This window comes from Hesperophylax consimilis, chromosome 27 (assembly GCF_061612785.1).
Source record: "Hesperophylax consimilis isolate HC1 chromosome 27, BYU_Hcon_1.0, whole genome shotgun sequence".
Taxonomy (NCBI): domain Eukaryota; kingdom Metazoa; phylum Arthropoda; class Insecta; order Trichoptera; family Limnephilidae; genus Hesperophylax; species Hesperophylax consimilis.
In genome coordinates this window covers 17,624,950-17,644,193 of record NC_142862.1, presented here as the reverse complement: position 1 = coordinate 17,644,193, position 19,244 = coordinate 17,624,950, and the positions used below count along the sequence as shown (strand labels likewise).

The 19,244-nt window shown below is 37.5% G+C and overlaps 1 protein-coding gene across 1 annotated transcript in view; it reads left to right on the top strand.

The window, feature by feature from the left end:
• Positions 1-19,244, top strand: part of LOC149410682 (uncharacterized) — a 40,967-nt gene that overhangs the window by 9,148 nt on the left and 12,575 nt on the right. The window contains exons 8-16 of the mRNA XM_089648307.1: positions 440-607; positions 1,447-1,614; positions 9,733-9,853; positions 11,704-11,859; positions 13,164-13,573; positions 14,369-14,476; positions 16,209-16,305; positions 17,242-17,357; positions 17,448-17,537. Coding sequence (XP_089504433.1) covers positions 440-607; positions 1,447-1,614; positions 9,733-9,853; positions 11,704-11,859; positions 13,164-13,573; positions 14,369-14,476; positions 16,209-16,305; positions 17,242-17,357; positions 17,448-17,537 — 1,434 coding nt within the window. The remainder of the gene's footprint in view (positions 1-439; positions 608-1,446; positions 1,615-9,732; positions 9,854-11,703; positions 11,860-13,163; positions 13,574-14,368; positions 14,477-16,208; positions 16,306-17,241; positions 17,358-17,447; positions 17,538-19,244) is intronic.

Sequence of the window (19,244 nt, the reverse complement as noted above, 5' to 3'; positions counted from 1 at the left end):
TCCATATCATTCATTCCATCGCAATCTCAGTCTGCTAATTTGGTTTCTTTGATTTGTGAACTATTGGTGAATTATGTCTTGTAGTTTATACTAATGGATGTACACTTTGTTTTATATACCATGTATTGCCGACAGATCGAGAGAATTTTGATAATTCACTATCCAAAACTTCTTCAAAAATACAAATTTACATCCTAAAATTGCTCCCACATTGTATGTACAACCATATGTTTGACCATGTTACAAATGAAGAGATCCGGAAAGAATGCATGAATGGTACAGGTAGTTAACTAGGTAAGAATATTAGCTTTGGTTCTCCTTTTTCCTCTGTAACTTTTGTTCTGGAAATAATACATGAAGAGTTGGTTAGTTAGCTACCTAAGAATATTAGTTTTGGTTCTGTAACTTTTATAACATTTCTTATTCATCTATTCTACAGAAAACGCTACGGTTCCCCTTCCCGTTTAGCCCGTCATGCCTGCAACAATCGACAGCAGAGGATTAGAAAGAAGCCCGAGGACTCTGCTGGTTCTTTACAAGGAGGCCAATACGCCTGCCCCACGTGCCAGCAGACTTTCCATACTAAGATACGCCTACAGTTTCATATGTAAGCGAATTCAATTTTGACCTCGATGTACAACAAGGCTCTGTCTTGGGACCACTTTTAAAATTTATTAACTTTTACATGCTCAGCTTATAAACGGCTACAGTTTCATGTGTGAGTAGATTTATTTTTGAACCGGGAACTGGAGTTCAACATGGCTTACTCTTGGTGCCAGTTTTAAAAACGATGTGTTTTGTGATTCATGTACCAGCAAATACTCCTCATCAAGATAATATATCTGTAGATTCATTTGCAAGTAAGTGGGTTTTCTTAAAACTACAGCTTTCAACTATTTTTCAACATAGTCGCCATTTAAATTCAAGTGCTTGTGATATCGTTTCACCAATTTGCAAATCCTTGCATACATTTCGGCCACCAATGAATGTAGCCAACCTGTCATAGCATCTTGAAGATATTCATCGTCATCGAAGTGCTTGGCCCCAAGCTACTTCTTCATGTGAATGAACATATGGAAATCATCCCCCGTCCCCCGTACAGCCCGGACTTGGCTCCATCTGATTCCACTCACATGAAGGCATAGGGCACAGCACTTCGACGACTGTAAAGATCTTCAACATGGAAATATTGTAAAATAATTAACATAATACCTAAGTGAGATATGATTTGAAATTTTTACGGCCAAAATATTATCATAATAGATTTTCAGGTTACTATGCTGTCCACATTAGAAGTTAATAAACTTAGACGTTGTTATTTTGGCCTATAAAAGTCTCTGAGTTTGACATGCTTTTAGTAAAACAATCCCTCCAAAACTCTAAACAGTAACCTTTTTTTATCTTATTTTTCCACCCATATAAAGTGTGTTTTATGTTGTCCTCCAGGCGTCACCTCCACTGTGACTCCTCTACTAAGATCCTGCGGTGCTCCGCCTGCCCGGCACTGTCCTTCCCTACTGAGGCGGAGCTGTACGATCACATCCATTTTGCGCACCCCCGAGTACGGCGACATCCGTGCACCGTCGAGGGCTGCACCAGGGAGTTCTTACTCAAGTCAGTGTGCTCTGATATATATACAATATTTCACGATCTCCTGATAAATAATAGACCAGCTGTTGTGGACCAGGCATTGCTCAGGGTTATGGATGGTTTGGATTGAATTAAAGTTAATGTAGTCCTCCTTTATACTAACAGAGTTGTCCTTTTTTCTGACAATAGTGAAAGCAGCGCTACTGCGCTCTAACGGTAGAATAACTAACCAAACGTGATTGAAGTTCTCCTTTTTACCTACATTTTGGTGAAACATGCATAATATTATTATGTACACCAAATTTGTACAGTTATCAGATTATCATGTCGTATTAGAAGCATCATGTTAGCCTTAAGGGTATACTTAAAAGTTTTCATAATTTGCTCATCGAGGAAAATGCCAGCCAATATTATGACACCTAACATCACAGTGAAAAAAATTTAAATATCATCAGATCATTATCTGGCGTTTGGTGGGGAGCTCACCCTACTTGCATTAAGTTGCTTTACAACGCACTTATTCGAAGCCATCTCGACTATGCCTGCCCACTTTTTAGTACTGCTTCAAAAAATGTACTTGATAAATTAGACAAAATTCAATCTAAATCTTTGCGAATAATAACTGGAGCGATGCAACCGTCACCCATCAATTCCCTTCAAGTAGAATGCTCTGATCCTCCTCTTTATTTAAGGCGTCTGTTCAGGATCTCAACTTCACTCTCCTGACAGAGCAATCCGGCGTGGTACCACCAGATTCCAAAGGGAAGTGTGACTGGAGTAACTCTTCAATAATAACTCCCGCTCTTGAATATTGGTCTCATTTGGTGAGCCCAATATTGCTATCTCTCTCCGCGGTTTTATAAACCACATGTAAGTGAAAACCTGGCAGCTCTGCCGTTTTGCCAAAAACGACCCGCCCAAGACGGATGGTAACAAGAGAAGAAGGATTAAAAATCCGTGGCAATACGAAATTGCCCCGGCAATCGCTAACACAAAATAAATGTTGCCACACCCATTAGGGTGACAAGCACCAATATTAAGATTTCAGTACCTGAAATCTTAACAGTGTCAACTATTTGCTGACAAATTTGTTCTTAAATGTTTAAATTCTAAATGTCATCAGATTATCCCCAGAGTCTTGTTATTCATTGACTTAACCCATTCATCTACAATCTGAGCTTCAACTAAACCTCTTCCTGCCATCTGTAAAAATTTTATGTCTCTCTCAGAGCTTCAAATTATCCAAAATGATCTACTTCCCTTGTACAAATTAAAATATGGTCTCGTCACCCTATCCCCAACAATTTTAGAAGGGATCGGAATCCTTAAAAGTCATTCCAATCTCCCGGCCCGTATTGTCAATAATATACTGATGGATCCAAATCTCCCGACTCTCCTAACTGTGGTATAGGTATTAACGTTTACCACAATAATTCTAATGACAGAATATTTCATTCAATTTCAAATCAATTTTCAATATTCTCAGCATTGCAATATTAGAATCTCTCAAATACATAATCAAAAATAATTTTGAACATTCCCTCGTTCTCTCTGACTCTCTCAGTTCCCTCCAAAAACTTAAATCCAGTCCCCTTCTTCATCCTGATGATCATTTTGTATGCCTTATTCGAGAGATGATAGTCTCCATTCAAAGCTCTGGAAAAAGTGTAACTCTGATTTGGATTCCTGGACATGTTGGTGTCATGGGTAATGATATTGCGGATGCCTTGGCAAAACAAGGAGCGTCCAACCCTGTTGTTACCCTCGTAAACCACATTCCCCTATCTGACATTTTTTCCAACATCAAAGATAGATCCTGCAATGTTTGGGCAGAGTATTGGCACATTGCTACTCAATCCAAGGGAGCCTACTATGCCTCAATACAAAGGACTCTCCCATCAAAACTGTGGTTTCAAAAATTCCCCCATTTTTCCAAAAAAGAAATTTCTTCACAATAAATTAATTTTGCTGAATAACGAATGAGGATCGGACATTGTTCCGTTCCTTCCCACCTTTTTAAAATTCACGTCCTTGACTCCCCATTGTACCCAGATGAAGATTGGAGCAGGACGGGAAGGCCTGAGGACTGGAAACGAATGATTAAAGGCCATGGCCAATGGAAAACATTTATGTAGCAGATCATATCCAGTGGCGTCTAGCTCTAAGGAGCGGTGGAGCTACGCACTCGGTGAATTTAGGACAATCTTAAAATTCCCAAGCGCCGAAGAACCTACAAAATCCGACATGCCTCATCAAAATACGAAACTCGATCCTGTTATTATATAACGCATTGCAATAGGTATCTGTATATGCGTGTGTAACAAATTCAGAGCGACTTGTAGCTATATTCAGAGCAGCAGTTCGATTTATATATCGCTTACATTTTACGAGAATGTTTGCATATTATGTGAACATTCAAAAGCATAGGTACATACATTGCTTTGCAAAATTTACCTTATTACCCTCAGCATTAGAACTTTTACCACCACATCGGAAGGAACGGATTTAATGGCATGTTAAACGGTACGGTTGTCGATATTGTGACTCCAATACTCTTTTTCAGGCAATCTTATCAGAACTTCTTTATAAATAGGTATGTAGGTACATAATATTCAGTTTATTGTCTGACATGGCGAACACCTACATATTTTGACCACCAGCCGCCACTGGTTATATTCCACCCTTGGATGTAGCACTCTAATGATGATGATGAGATGCTTTCATCAACTCCACACAATAGGCCCTGAGGAAAATAACTTCCCTCGGGGCCTATGTCATCTTTGGGGATGCTGTGTGGGGCTTTTTAAGGAGAGGAAAGAGTGTTGTAGGAGGGATGAAATACAGAGGCCGAAAAATCGTACCACAGCAGAGCTGTTAAACTCAAGAACAAGTCGTAGAAGCTACTCATTCTCGTATGACAAACGTCAACCGTGTATGTTGGGCGCGCGTTTGGCGTGTTTCCTGACTATGCACTGGTGTCGAAGGGATCATTGACTCTAATTCCTCAAAGCATCTTCTATCCACCTGATACCTGTGCTCTAAGGGTTGCAACCCGTTTGTTAAGAGAGGGGAATCTATCAAACAGACCGCCCGTTTCTGCACAGAGTCGAGGGTTTTTTCATGTATTTTGGGGCTCCAGACCAGAGTTGGCAGCCAAATTCAACAGTGGGGCGCACTTGGGATTTGTACAGGGTCAGCAGTTGTGTACTATTAAAGTATCCGCATGCCCTGTACTGTACGCCCAGCTTCTGAGAGGCTCTGACTTGACTTTGATGGAGCACTACATGGATAAATTAGATGTGATATTTTGAATGATAGTATTTCATTATTTTTTTTTTTTTTTTTTTTTTTTTTATTTAGGAGAAAAAACAGATACAGATATCAATTGACAAGAATATACAAAACATCAACTAGAGAATTTACCTGCATCCAAACTATTTCTCACGAATTAACTTAAACAGCAGTTAAAAACATTTACAAATATTTTGACTTATAAATAGGGGAAAAATATATACATAAGAATATTATTTTACAATAGAGATATGAAAGAAATGCGCAATATCCTTATAAGAATTTACAAATTATTTTTGAAAAAATTTAGAGAGTAAAACAAAAAAAAAAAAAAAAATATATATATATATATAAATAGATAAACAATGTTAAACAGAAATTAAAAAATATATACATATTTAAACAAGTATGTCTAAGTTTTTTACTGTGAACTTTGTAGGAAAACAGTCTTCATTTTTCTACTAAAAGTAGTGCGTGTATCAAAGAATAAGTCAGAGTCCTTGAGGTTTTGGTTCTGATTAAGTGATTCGCACATTCTTCTGATTGGATCCCTGACACCAGCATTTGTACGCGTCCTGCTAATGTGGAATAAGTCGTTAAGCCTTGTTACTCTGGGTGGTACTTTGAAGTTTATTAATTTCAGTAAGTCGGGACAGTCAATAACGTTGTTACAGATTTTATACAGAGTCATGAGATCAAGGTATGTTCGCCGGTTAGATAGAGTGGAGACTTTATAACTCGAGAGCATATTTATGTACCCGCGTTTGGGTGCGCTCATTCTGTAATTGAGGCAACGCAGAAATTTCTTTTGAATACTTTCAATATTTTCTTTATAGATATCGTAAAGTGGATTCCATATGGAGGTGCAGTATTCAAGTTGAGAACGGACCAGAGTGTGGTAAAGAAGAAGATATGTTTCAGGTTTTCGAAATTCACGGCTGTTTCTGATGACAAATCCTAGCATGCTGTAAGCTTTATTCACAATATTATCAATGTGCGCATCGAAGTGGAGTTTGGAATCAAAAAGAACGCCTAGATCTCTTATACAGTAAACGCGCTCGAGTAAATAATTACCAATACAATAATTGTGTTTGATAGCGTTGTGGTTTTTAGTAAAACTTATTTGTTTACATTTATTGTAGCTTAGGTAAATTTTGTTTTCATTGCAAAACGTTTCGAACCTTACTAAGTCGCTTTGTATGAGCAGACAATCGTTTAGATTCCGAACAATGGCAAATATTTTTATGTCATCAGCGTACAAAAGATATAAACAATGCACGAAACATTTAGTAACAGTGTTAATAAAAAGAATAAACAACAGCGGACCCAGGATTGACCCCTGAGGCACGCCAGAAGTAACTGGTTCCCATGTAGAAGTGTGTCCTCGTAATGATACGGCTTGTTGTCTTTTTGTTAAATATGAGATAAACCAACGTAATAAATTTCCTCTAATTCCGTTGTACATAATTTTTTTGATAAGAATAAGGTGGTCAACCTTGTCAAAAGCTTTTTTGAAATCGCAATATATTGCATCTACCTGGTGGCCTCGATCCATACTAGTAAATAAGAAATTTGAGTAAATAAGTAAATTACTCATGGTAGATTTGCCTTTTACAAACCCGTGTTGTTGTTCAGTAATTTTGGCAGCAAGCTGGGGATATATATTGTTATGGACAAGTCTTTCCAATAGTTTAGGGATCGCCGAGAGAATGGATATTGGTCTATAGTTTTCCACTCTTTGACGCGAGTCACCCTTGTGGACCGGTATAATATATGCCAACTTCCACCTATCAGGGAAAACTCCATCACTCAGGCATTTATTAAATATTATGGTAAGCGGCACACACAGTGACGACGCAGCAGATCTAAGGAAAAACGCCGGTATTCCATCGTGACCCGCACCCTTGTTTATGTCCATCGATTTTAAACTCGAGTGCACTTCTTTTTCCGTTAGTTTAATTGTGTGAATGTGCGCAAGTCCAGAGTCCTGAACTTCCTCAAGTTGGTCAATGTTAATAATTGGGTCATTGATAGAGGAAGGTTCAAATGTTGACTTAAAGAATTCAGAGAACATATCACAAATTTCCTGGGCATCGTCAGATTTGCGCCCTTCGAAGGACATTGCAGCAGGGTATCCATCAGACGATTTTAATGAGGATATGTATGACCAAAAGCTTTTGATGTTATTTTGAAATGAACTTTCGATGTTGTCAAAAAATAACCTTCGGGTTTCATAAGTCAATTTTTTGTATGTAGCACGTAAGAAGGAAAATTCACGATAATCAGAAAGACCTTTATATGTCTTCCATTTGAGCCAGACTTTATCTTTTTTCCTTGATAACCTAATAAGTTCTGGAGTAAACCATATGGGGAATTTGTCATTTCGTCGTGCCAATACTGGAATAAGCTTATCAATTACATTGTTTATTTTTAAATAGAATCGATCTACTGCTTTTTCGGCTGATAAATTTGCGATTTCAGATAACCAATCAATACAATTAATGTCCTCATTAATCTGAGCATAATTAGCTTTCCTGAAATTGCGCCTACGCTGTATTTTGTTTTTGATTTTTGGTTGAATTACGAAGGATATATCAAATTCAAGGGCTGGGTGGTGTCTATCCTCTGAGATGAGAGGGTTGTTGCTACGTGTAACATTTGTTTCACGACTGTAGAATACGAGGTCTAAGTATTTTTCATTATGGTTAGGTATACAGTTATATTGGAATAAGTCCATCAATGACATTGCTTGAAGCAACGTTTTCGATGCAGCCGTATTTGAGGAGGCGAGACCTTGACTGCTGTTTTCGGAAAATGACCAAGTCAGAGTTGGTAGATTCATATCTCCTAGTACACAAAAAGTATTATTTGGTTGTGATGAATATACAGATTCCAGGTTTTTGGAGAACGTATCATAGACCGTAGGTTGTGAGGCAGGAGGTATGTATACTGCACATATGATGAGATTGAAAGACCTTACCGGAATAGAAATGAAGATTTGTTCGATTTGACCATTTTCCCAGTCATCGAGCCGGGAAGATGCAAGCTCCTTGCGCACTGCTACCAAAACACCGCCTCCATCCATTTTACCAGTGAGTGTACGGTCCCTGTCACGTCGGAATACCGTGTAACGCGAATCTATGAATTCAGCAGTATTTATATTTGCTACAAGCCATGTTTCAACTATAACTATAACGTCGTAGTTATTCGATAATACATTAATTAGTAGCTCCTGGGTTTTGGTCCTAATACCACCACAGTTCTGGTAATAAACGGTTATAGATGATGATGAGATCATTTCACCAGAGTGGGAGTGCCGTTTGACATATTCCACAATCGCACGAGTGATACATTATGCAGGGCATATGAGGCTTCGAAATTACATAAAAAACATAGACTACTTATTAGATCAATGAATGTGAAATATGTTGACATTTTAGAATGTGAATGAATATGTGAGAAACATGGTATTGGTTTAAAGTTATAGGGATATTGCGCGCTAAACAAAAATATAAAGTAGCTTTGAAAGAAACAAATTACAGGATACAGAATACTGTGAGAAAGCGGATACCAAAGACAGCAGTAACATGTTTGTAGTCACATGTTTTGCTGATCATGTGTGATTATCTTTTGAAGGTCTCCCTCACGGCGAATGGTGAAAACCCGAGAGAGATCGTTTCTCTTCGCCAGAATACTGCCGTTCCGCACCCATATGTATTTAAAGCCGTTAGCTTTTCCGGCGGCTCGTGTTTTGGCAAATAGGATTTTATTTTTCAATGTAAGGTGCTCGTTTATATAAAAATTGGTGGTGGGAGCACCAAATCCTAATTGTTCCGTGGTAAGGCCGCGGCGAGTCCTTGCTGCAGCGATGACATCATCACGAAGTCGTTTTGTGGATAGCTGTACGACTATATTGCGCGGACGGTTGGAGGGCGAGGAGTGGCCGCGAGCGACGCGATGCGCAGAAACCACATAGCTACTTGGAAGCGGGACGTTAATGTTGGATCCTATTTTCTCTATTAATGTCATCAAATTTTCGCCCTTTGCTTCGGGAATCCCATGGATGTCTACATTGCATATTCTGCTGCGCTGCTCCATCTCATCTTGTGCATCTCGGAGTGACTGGACTTCTTGCCGGAGGTTTGAGTTTTCTTCTTGGAGAACGCTCACACATCCCAGAATTTTTGTGTATTGGTCCTTCCACTCGTTAGATAGCGCATCTAATTTTAACTGAACAGCGTCAATTGCTTTCTTGTTTTCAGTGCGCATGATTTCAAGTTTCGACTCAAAAAAATTGATTAATGAGTCAGTGTCAATGTTAATCATTGACTGATGCGCCGACGGTGAATCAATAGGGCCAGACGTGGTTGCTAAAGGTGAAGATGTATCTTTCTTTGCACTGCAAACCTTGCGAGTTTTAGACATTTTGGTTGATTTATATCTTAGTTTGTAGGTAGGTTTCTTATAGTTGTTCAGAAATACCCCTTATTGAGTTAAAACTAATTTAACTTATTTGTCTATGACAAAAAAAAACCTCTTCACAAATTCAAAAAGATTTCAAAAATTCAAAAACATAAATTGTCTGTGGTTATAGCTTACAATGACAGTGAATTCGTTATGCGTAATTTTTCAGGGCAATATGTAAAGTTGTTTCGCACTGTCAACACGAAATACACTATTATTTTGATTAATTTTTCACTAGTTTATATGTTTCAACTTTGATTACTTGCTAAATTTGCTTAAATTTCACTACTTTTGTCATTAAATATGGATCTGTCAGAATCAGCTGTTGTTTTCACTTGTCCATAGACAACATGCCCATGCATTATTATGTACATATTGTCATTGCAGAGCCTCTCTTACTACCCACTTGCGCTGCCACGCTGGAGAGAGGAGCCACAAGTGTGAGGAGTGCGGGAAGATGTTCCTCGACAGACAAACACTGATGGAACATAGAGTCACCCATCTCAAGGTAATCCCAATTTTTTTTTACCTTCAAAGAATTATGGTGACCATCAAATTTCTCCTTGTCCTCACGTCGTCAGCCACAAATATCTCATACATCTTCAGACTTTCACACCCGTTTCACTAATTTCGGTATGTACCACTCTTTGCTCCTTAACCCTCCCGATTTGAAGGATAATAACATACATCCTCGAAAGTAGAGTTTTATGCGATATCTACGTTGTTTTTTTACTTGCGTGATCTTTGCGTAAATGCCAATGTCATCCTTTAATTTCACAACCAAATGGTAATAATTTTGTTGCTGAGAGTCTGAACCGTGCGTGTACGCGCCTATAAATGTGATTGAATTCTGGGTAACAATAACAATAGATAATGTGTTTATATATATAAACAAAAATCTAAATGTTCATTTGTTCAAAATCTTAAATTGACCTAAAGATATTCACCGGTTGCTTTGAAATGTTGACACAACTTTGCATTTGAATATGTGTGTGTTTTTATATACCTTTATTATCAGTGATAAGTTTAAACATACTATTTTTGAAAAACAGCGCCCTTTGTTGGACAAAAATGCTTTTGTTTTAAAACAGCGCCATCTGTTGGACGTAAAAGTAACATGAGCTATTGTTTCTCTATCTGCACAGAACGACAGAGCCACAGCAAGTCGTGGCTGGTTTTGGTTTCAGCTAGTATATTTAAAAAAATAGGATCTAATCTGCCATAAGTGGTTTCCCCAGAATAGCTAGTTATTCAGAGAAATGATTTATTGATAATATGTTTATACACAAGAGGTTAAAAAATAAATTTCCCCGTTACTATTTTTAAGATATTAAATAATATCTCTATCCAATTGGGACAAAATTACTTATTTTAGAAAATCCTCGCCGCAAACAAGCTGCGGGTGCGGATGTAACAAGTGCATTTTACTGGAAAGGGCTACAAAAATATGTGTTTTGAGTTATGCTCCGTTTTGTGCTATCGTTTACCATTTTGCATTACTTAATGATTGATTGCTGGGCGAAGATGACTGTTAGTAAAAAAAAAATAGTATTAAGAAACACAAACGCTCCTCAATACAGGCTGTCCAAAAAAAATATATACACTGCGCGGTTGTAAGGACAGTATTGATTTAGATGTATTACAGATTAAAAATACAAATTAAAGAAAACAGATGTAGAATTCTTTTAATCAGGACAAATGTTTAAATTGATGCCTATTTTTATCCAAACATTGCTGATAATGCGAAGCAATGGAATTGCAAGCGAGGCAAATGATTTACTTGGAAGTTTTGTTGCAATTTTAATCTATTTCCGCCTTCCAGTGGCGTGAGGTATGGTGACCGCAGGGGCCATTCGGCACCTCCTCACCTAATCCATCTGTTCGGCAGATTTTCACGGAGATAAGCTCTGACATCACGATCACAAAGCCTATCCTAATATCAGACATTATTTTTAATGGGCTGTACTTGGAAAGAAAAAATAAATTACGAAGAATGAGGTATTAAAGTGTGTATACATTTTTTTTGGACATCCTGTATATGGGGGACCCTTTTGACCCCCCTTCGGGTGATACGTGATTTTTACCTTCAGAAACTTAGAGGTTAAAGGAAAAGTTTGTAGATACTGCAAACTTTTGTATAGGTATCACAGCCAGAGTTGATACGAACACAATACCTACTCACACATGAATTGCTTGCATACAGCATGTTTCAACCCGTTATTCACTCCATTCATTCAATTGTGGAGAAGGGGAGTTGAAGAAAAATGTGCTTTAAAGTGGGCGGTGACCCCTGTAAGTTTGGGAAACACTGCAGCAGTCCATGAAAGAGCGTAAAATAATCAATATTTTTCTTTCCAGGTCAAACCCTTCCAGTGCCACATTTGCCTGAAATATCTGAACAGGCGGTCCCGCCTGAGGATGCACCTTCTGACGCACCAATCTGAGCCCATCGCGGCGCGCTTGCTGGCCTGCACCCACTGTCACATGGCCTTCAAGGACCAATCACAAGCTGAAGTGAGTTGAATTTCATTGCCAACACAAATGCGAAATTTCGTGGTAGCCGCGGCTGCGTATATTTTGCGGTGGTTTGTAGGAGTCATGTTCATGTTAAAAAGATCACAAATTCAAAACTAAAAACTTCTTGCATATTTATTTATTTCTTGGATAATTTGTACAGCGCCGATTTTGTGAGACATCACCTCAGGAGCGCTCAATACAGGGTTTTCCAATAAGAGGTGTTATTTTGATATTCAATCGTAAAATATCAATGGTTTCGTTGCTTGTGTGGCACGTAGTGCCATCTTGTTGAAAATAAACCCTTTCCAGATCAATACCATCCAATTCCGGCCATAAAAAAATCATTAATCATCTCTCGATAGCGATCCATTCACCGCAACTGTTGCTCCAGCCTCATTTTCGAAAAAGTAAGGTCCAATGACTCCGCCGGACCATAAACCGCACCAAACAGTCACACGTTGAGAATAGAGAGGCTTTTCAACAATAACTCTTGGGTTTTCCAAGCCCCAGATGCGACAATTTTGCTTGTTGACGAAGCCACCGAGGTCGAAATGGGCCTCATCACTCAAGATGATTTGCATTTGATTCACTCAAGTGAATTTTAATAATTTCAATGCGTTGTTGAAGCGTGTATCGTTCCATTTTTATTAATGGAGTAGTTTCTACTTTTCAAATGTCAAAAAATGACAGCTTCAAAAGTAACATCTACCGAAATAGCGGGCTATTCAAAATAACACCTGTTATTGGAAAACCCTGTATAAAGCAACCAATTTTTGTTTTTTGTGCAACATTATTGCAAAAAGATGTAATTTGATATTTGCGAATGCCAGTTTAAAAACCAAATAATGAAATGAATAATACGTATGTTATTAATTATGAATAGTCTTATATCAAAATTTGGCTGCCACTCAGTGCAACTCTCGATTCATTACTGATGCGGCCACGGCGGTCGGTGAAAATAATATAATTTTGATAAACACATTCCTAAGGACATGGTGAGTTCAGTGTTGCATCATCACCCAGAGTACTGGCTTTTTTTGCATATGAGAAAAAAATAGTGACGTGTGCAAGCTGCAAACCATTACTCTGGAAAACGGTTTAATTTTGAAACATACTTCAAAAAAGACAGAGTGCATTCGTAGTGCAGTATCATAGTATAAATTGAATTGCAGGCTCTTTTGTTTCTGAAGGAAAATACAATTTCTTCTTGTCTACTGCAAAGGTGATTGATACGGCACAAGTGTAGGTAATAATTATGATTTTTTTCTTAACGATTTAAAAATATAGTATTTTTATTTCAGCAACACATAAACGATGCAGGAGTGTGTCCCGAAAACACTGAAATTAATGCAGATGATCCTTGCATAAAAATGAAAATTAACACTGACGCTGATGAAAATATATCACCAATTGAAAATTCTTCAAATAATCACATTTTACAATTAAAAACTTTGGAAGATGTGGAATCAAAAAATGGAGACCATTTGGTTCAACAAAACATCATGCGTTCCGGTCAGAATGGATCAGAAATCATTTTGGAGAGTTTGAATTTTGATGAAAATGGCTGGACTGACAGGCAGGATCTGTCAGTTCAAGTCCTGGTTCAGAATCCAACTGATGAAGATTTGCTGGACAATCTTTCCGACAGTGTGAAGAGTTGTATGACTATCGTGGAACTTGATAAAGCCTATCGGTGCGAATATTGCGAAAGGTAAGAAATAATCATATTGTAACTGCTGTTTTTTAATAATAAAGTTCCGCAGTGGATGACAATTTGTAACGAGTTATAAACGAGTAGTTCTGTGAACAGTAGACATCGCGTCCAAATGTGTTTCCAATTTTTATTTATTTATATATATTTAAACCAAAATTTCCTGTGAAATCATAATTAAGATTTGTAAGTAGGTACATATTTAGATACCTACATAATATAATTATAAACCATAATTATTTTACGTTACATTTTTCACTTCAAATAAGGAATTATACAATTTGTCCAAAGAAATTTCACCATCTCAAATAATTCTTTTTTCAAACTTTCTTCAGACCAGTAAGTACCATAATATCAACTATTCCTTTTTTGACAGCTGATAAGATAAAAAGGTAGTATCCAACACGGCAACAAGAAACGAACCTGAAACGGAATATAACAAACAAATTGATATCATGCCAAATAGTCGGGTTAAAAACCGACTTCGCTACGCTCAGTCAATTATGCTCATGTTTCACGGTGAACATTATTATGCACATTTAATAATTTTAACAAACACTTGACATTCCGGTCGTAAAATATATGCATGAGTATGTAGATATCTCTACGCCTTACTAGGATTGTAAACAGATATGATCGCTCCGCAATATACGGGGGACACTAGTGACCCCACTTCGTTTGATATGTGATTTTTATCTTCAGCTATGTCAAGGTTAAAGAATTCACTAGATGTCAAGCAAATCATTATCTTTATTTTTCTATAGTGATGAGATAATATGATAATTTTCTGTTCAGGGTGTACTCGAGCCAGCAATCCTTGAACCTGCACCGAGGAAGTCACCAGGGACAGACTGAACCATTTATTTGCCACGTGTGTGGGGCCACCTTCACTACGTACTCCCGGTAAGTGGTCACTTTTGTAACAATTTAACTTGTTTGCTATATTTGGATCAATGTTCCCAAGCCCTTTCTATCAGATGCTGTGGAAACGGGACATTTCATATCACATGGTACAATCATGCTGGCTTTATGTTTTTGTCAACAATGACATATATAAAAGAAATTAAGTTTTTGTTGTAAAAAAATATCTGTAAACACTGTAGACCGTGGGTGGCCAACCTTTTCCGTGATGAAATGAGATTTCCTACCAGGCCGTACTAGAGGTGAGTCGTACTAGCTCGTCTTGAAACTTGGAACAACTGGTACAAGTATGAATAAATATCTGTTCCCTACACAGACATAGGAATTAATAGACGAGAAGATAATGGCGAGGGGTAAAATCAACTGTTGAAGAACGAAGGGAGTAAGGCTGACTGTGATTCGTCAATAAATCAATCTGACAGTAAATAGGCATCTCGCATTATAATATCACCATTTAGTTCTTAAAAGTAAAATCTGCTTTTGAATGAATAGACATTTCTACAAGGGAGCGCAAATTACTCGCCACGTTATGAACTAATTTGCGAAGTCCAAATTCGGCAAAGTAAGGCAGCTTCTATTTTCAGAGTCGTAGTTAGTTTCAGAGTATTTAGTTAAGACACTTTTACAAATGTCTCATAATTTACTTACCCCAGTAAACAAAGATGAGCACACTTGAGAATCGCTACATTGTGATGTGATAGTATATGTTTCTAAAACTGATCCATATAATACGGTGTGAATAAGCTTAAAATAAAGTAAAATAATGCTTACTTATGGAATGTAATACGACAATTGGGTTTATTCTCTTTTTCACATCTATTTTTACAAGTTTTCATATCACAAGTCAACATTTTGCCGTGTTATTTCGTAAAATGAACCGATGATGCCTCGACCATAGTTCGCACAAGAATGATGACGTCACGTTTTCAAATTTCACTTGAGGCCCCCAGCCGGCTTAATGGAACCGGTATGGGGAGTGGGGATAATACGCTTTTAATCACTTAGGGCAGGTCTACTAATATTCATATGTCTATGGTTCCCTATTATTTCGCACTTGTACTTACTTTTACAAGTAATGGTGTGCCGAAAGGAATTATTATATGGGGGTATTGCTTACTCGCTGCTGGATTCCTCACTATTTTTTTTCGAATCCATGGGGGAGAGGGGTTGTTAGAGAATTTCTGTGAAGGGTAATTCCCCACAAACATTTCGGATGTATGATTCCCCACAACAGAGGAACACTCTTCTCAGCATCTTGCGACTGGCAAGTATTGCATATGCGGGACGCAAAGACGTCCAACACTAGAAAGACTCGCAGTACTCACAAGAAGCGCAATGCTCGCAAAACATACAATACTCCTAAGACTCGCAATATTCGCAAGAAGCACAATATTCGCAAGACAATGGGCAATACTGATAGTTGAATCAATATACTGAAATACTTCCATATACGAGATATGATACGAACTACGAATGTTGGAATGTTTTTTTGGTGGTTTTATGAACACTAAAAGAAGAAAATGTGTGCATATGCCCGCGGGTCGCGGGTTGGCTACCCTTGCTGTAGGCCAAAATGCCATTATTTATTTCAAATAAATTCCGAAATCGCTTTTTATTTAAATTTGTCTGGTACCTACGTCTTGCACATCTTGTATGCTAATTTTGTAATGTAGAAATCATACTAATTTTATGTACATTTTCCTTTTTTCCTCAGCTGCACAACACATAAAACAACCCATGGCTTCTATCGCTCCAAGCATTCCCCTCCCAAATACGACAGTTTCCCAGTGGTGAAGCATTTTCTTTGTGAGGTAAATAAAAGGACATAGTTAGAGCGCAACAAATTAAAGAACGTGAGAAAGAAGAAGTTATTCGGAATAGAAGGAAATAGAATAGAAGTTCAGCATGAAGGAAATGTGTGGAAAGTGATTGAAAAATGTATGTGGCCTAACTTCTAGTGTGCCAAGAAATCAACTTTGGATTTTCTAATAACTCACCCGCAATTGTCTCGATTTTACGGTATTTTGAACCTTAAAAATGCTCCTAGTACACTAAAATAAATTTTATTCACTTAGCAAGGAAATAATGCATCTACATATTATTCGTGTTTGCCGTTTCGTCACTTGCAATCGTTGATTTTTTATCCGTGAAAAAGTATGTCGCAAATTCTCATTATACTTATTTAGGTGGAAAATATAATAAAACTCAAGAATATTTTCGTATTTCTTCATTATATTATATTTTTTTATAACATTAGAGAGCAAAAAACATAACAAATTATTATAATAATTTCTTATTCTTTGTGTTATGCATAAAAAAACCTTGTCTTATAAACATTAGTTTATCATTAAAATTAATTTTAAAAAATTCTATCAATATGAATATGTAAGTAGGGTGACGGGATAAATCATCACAATGATAATTCATCACATCTTTAAAAAGTTATATAAAATCATGGAAAGTGATGAAACAAAAACTTTATTAACTGGGTTAAGTATGTTAGGTTAAAATTTTATTTTTTTTTCATCGTTTCTAATAACTATATCACTTTTTAAAAGTGTGTTGAATTGTCACTGTGTTGAGTTATCATGGAAAATCCGAGAAAATCTCTAAATGATTGTGAAAACCCCATCAAAATGTGTTGCATAGCTTAGAAGAACTAAGCGCACAAACAGACAGACACGGATAGCAACTTTATTTCATACTATTTAGAGAAATGATAAAGGTTAAAAAAATATGTATTGCAGGTGTGTGGAAAATCTTACCTGCATTGGACTTATCTTCAAGTGCACCGGAGACAAAAACACTCGGACAATGTCCACATGTACAAGTGTAACTCTTGTGGTGACGAATTTCCTAACAGGTATTTGTTTTATTTTATATTTAATGTAAAAATATTTCTTTCGACCATGTGCTTGACATTGAAGTTTGTACTTTTTTTTTCTTCTTCTAGTTGGGGTATTGCCTACCACAGAAAGAAGGTTCATGGCCAGAGGAGCGGCTCAGCACCCACGGGCGAACTTGTTCTTCCTGCAGTAGAAAAGTGAGTCAATTAAATCCATTTTGGCTCGAACAATTAAGTGTACATCACACTAGTGCAGACCCGTGAAAAATAACAGGATATTATATAATTGTGGGAATTGTGAGGCTAAAAGTATGTTTAAAATATTTGTCTCAGGATCATTGTCTTTGAAAATCAACTATTTTTTGTTGACAAATTAGAGAGACGTCAGAAATTAACCTTTCGTATAAACACCATTAGTAGTCCAGTCAAGTTAAACATGAAAAGGGGGTTGTGCTTGCAAAAGGTCCAGTCATTCTGAATTTTTAATATGATGTAAGGACCTAAACCAGTATTAAAAAAAAAAATTTGCAACTTCGAAAGTGCTGTGCGAGCGGCGGTGGACCTAAAAAACCACGAAAATTTCGGATTTTTTTCAGTTTTTGCTCAATACCTCAGTAAAGGAAGGGTCTGACCGGTGTAGTCGTTAAACATACTTTTAAAGTAGACTAAATTTGATATAATTTGAGACCAAAGCAAGCTATATAAAGCCATTGGTTTTCAAGATACAGTTCTTCAAAAATAGGCAACTTTTTCCAAAAAGTGAATTTTTTTCGAAATGGTCACTTATTTTGTAAAATAATTTCTAAAATACGCATCTCACGTCAAATATTGTATGTAATAAAGTTGTTGTAAATTTATTAAGCTTTTATTTAAGATTAGATTGATATCTGTAGACTAAACGGTTATCTCAAAAATGGCAGATAACCAAAAACAGTCATAAGTGGGTTTTGGGTGAAATGCAAATAAACTGTTCTCACGTCTTTTTATGGTTTTATGTATCAAACAGTTAACAGATTTTTGATGAAAAAAGAAAAGATATTACATCTATCGGGAATTACGTCATCTTCAAACATTGTTTTATATACCTACATACCAAAATGCTTGTACAAACATCATGGTACCTACTATAAGGACAAATTACATGTACACAAAAAATAAAACTAATATAAATCATGTAGGTATTGTGTTTTGGTTGCCAAATCATGTATTTCTTTTTATCTTAGCTGGGAGAGGCGCCCAGTCTGTAGTCGGGTCATCTTCATCGTCCGAGCATTCCACATCTGGGACGTTAATGCAAAATTTGCCACCGCATGACTGACAGAGGACTGAGCAGTGGAGCCCAGCCTTTCTACACGAGCAGCTCCCAGAGCATCCTTTATTGCATTTACACGAAATTTTTCGCAAAAAGGCAGGAGGTGCGGGATCCATCGTGGTGGGGATGGGGGTGAGTCCTTGAGAAGACAGCTTCCACCCCCATTCAGTGGGATTCAAGTTGACTCCCCGCCACTTCTGCACTTGGAGGTAGCACCTTGCTGCATGGTGGCCTGCAGCATCTTCCGTCGGTGGCAAACGGGCGAGCTTTATGTTTGTTGTAGTGACAAACGTCTTATACCTCAGGAAATCCAAAGTATCCCTCGCGATGTCACCCCCATATAGAGCCACGAAGCACTTGATGCCTGCTTCACTCACGACTTGTGGGGTAGAGTCTGGCCGAAGGAAGACCTCCACTTGCTCAGCAAGTGGTTCACTCTTGCTCAGAAGTGTGCTGATTTTGGTCTTTCCTTGGCCAAACGGTGCTGAGGTGGTATCGCACCCGGCAAACGCGTGTGTAAATAGTACCGTTCCTGGTAATTGTCGGGAGTCCTGGTTGTTGTAGGAGGTCGTAGAGTAGTGACAGCAACCAGC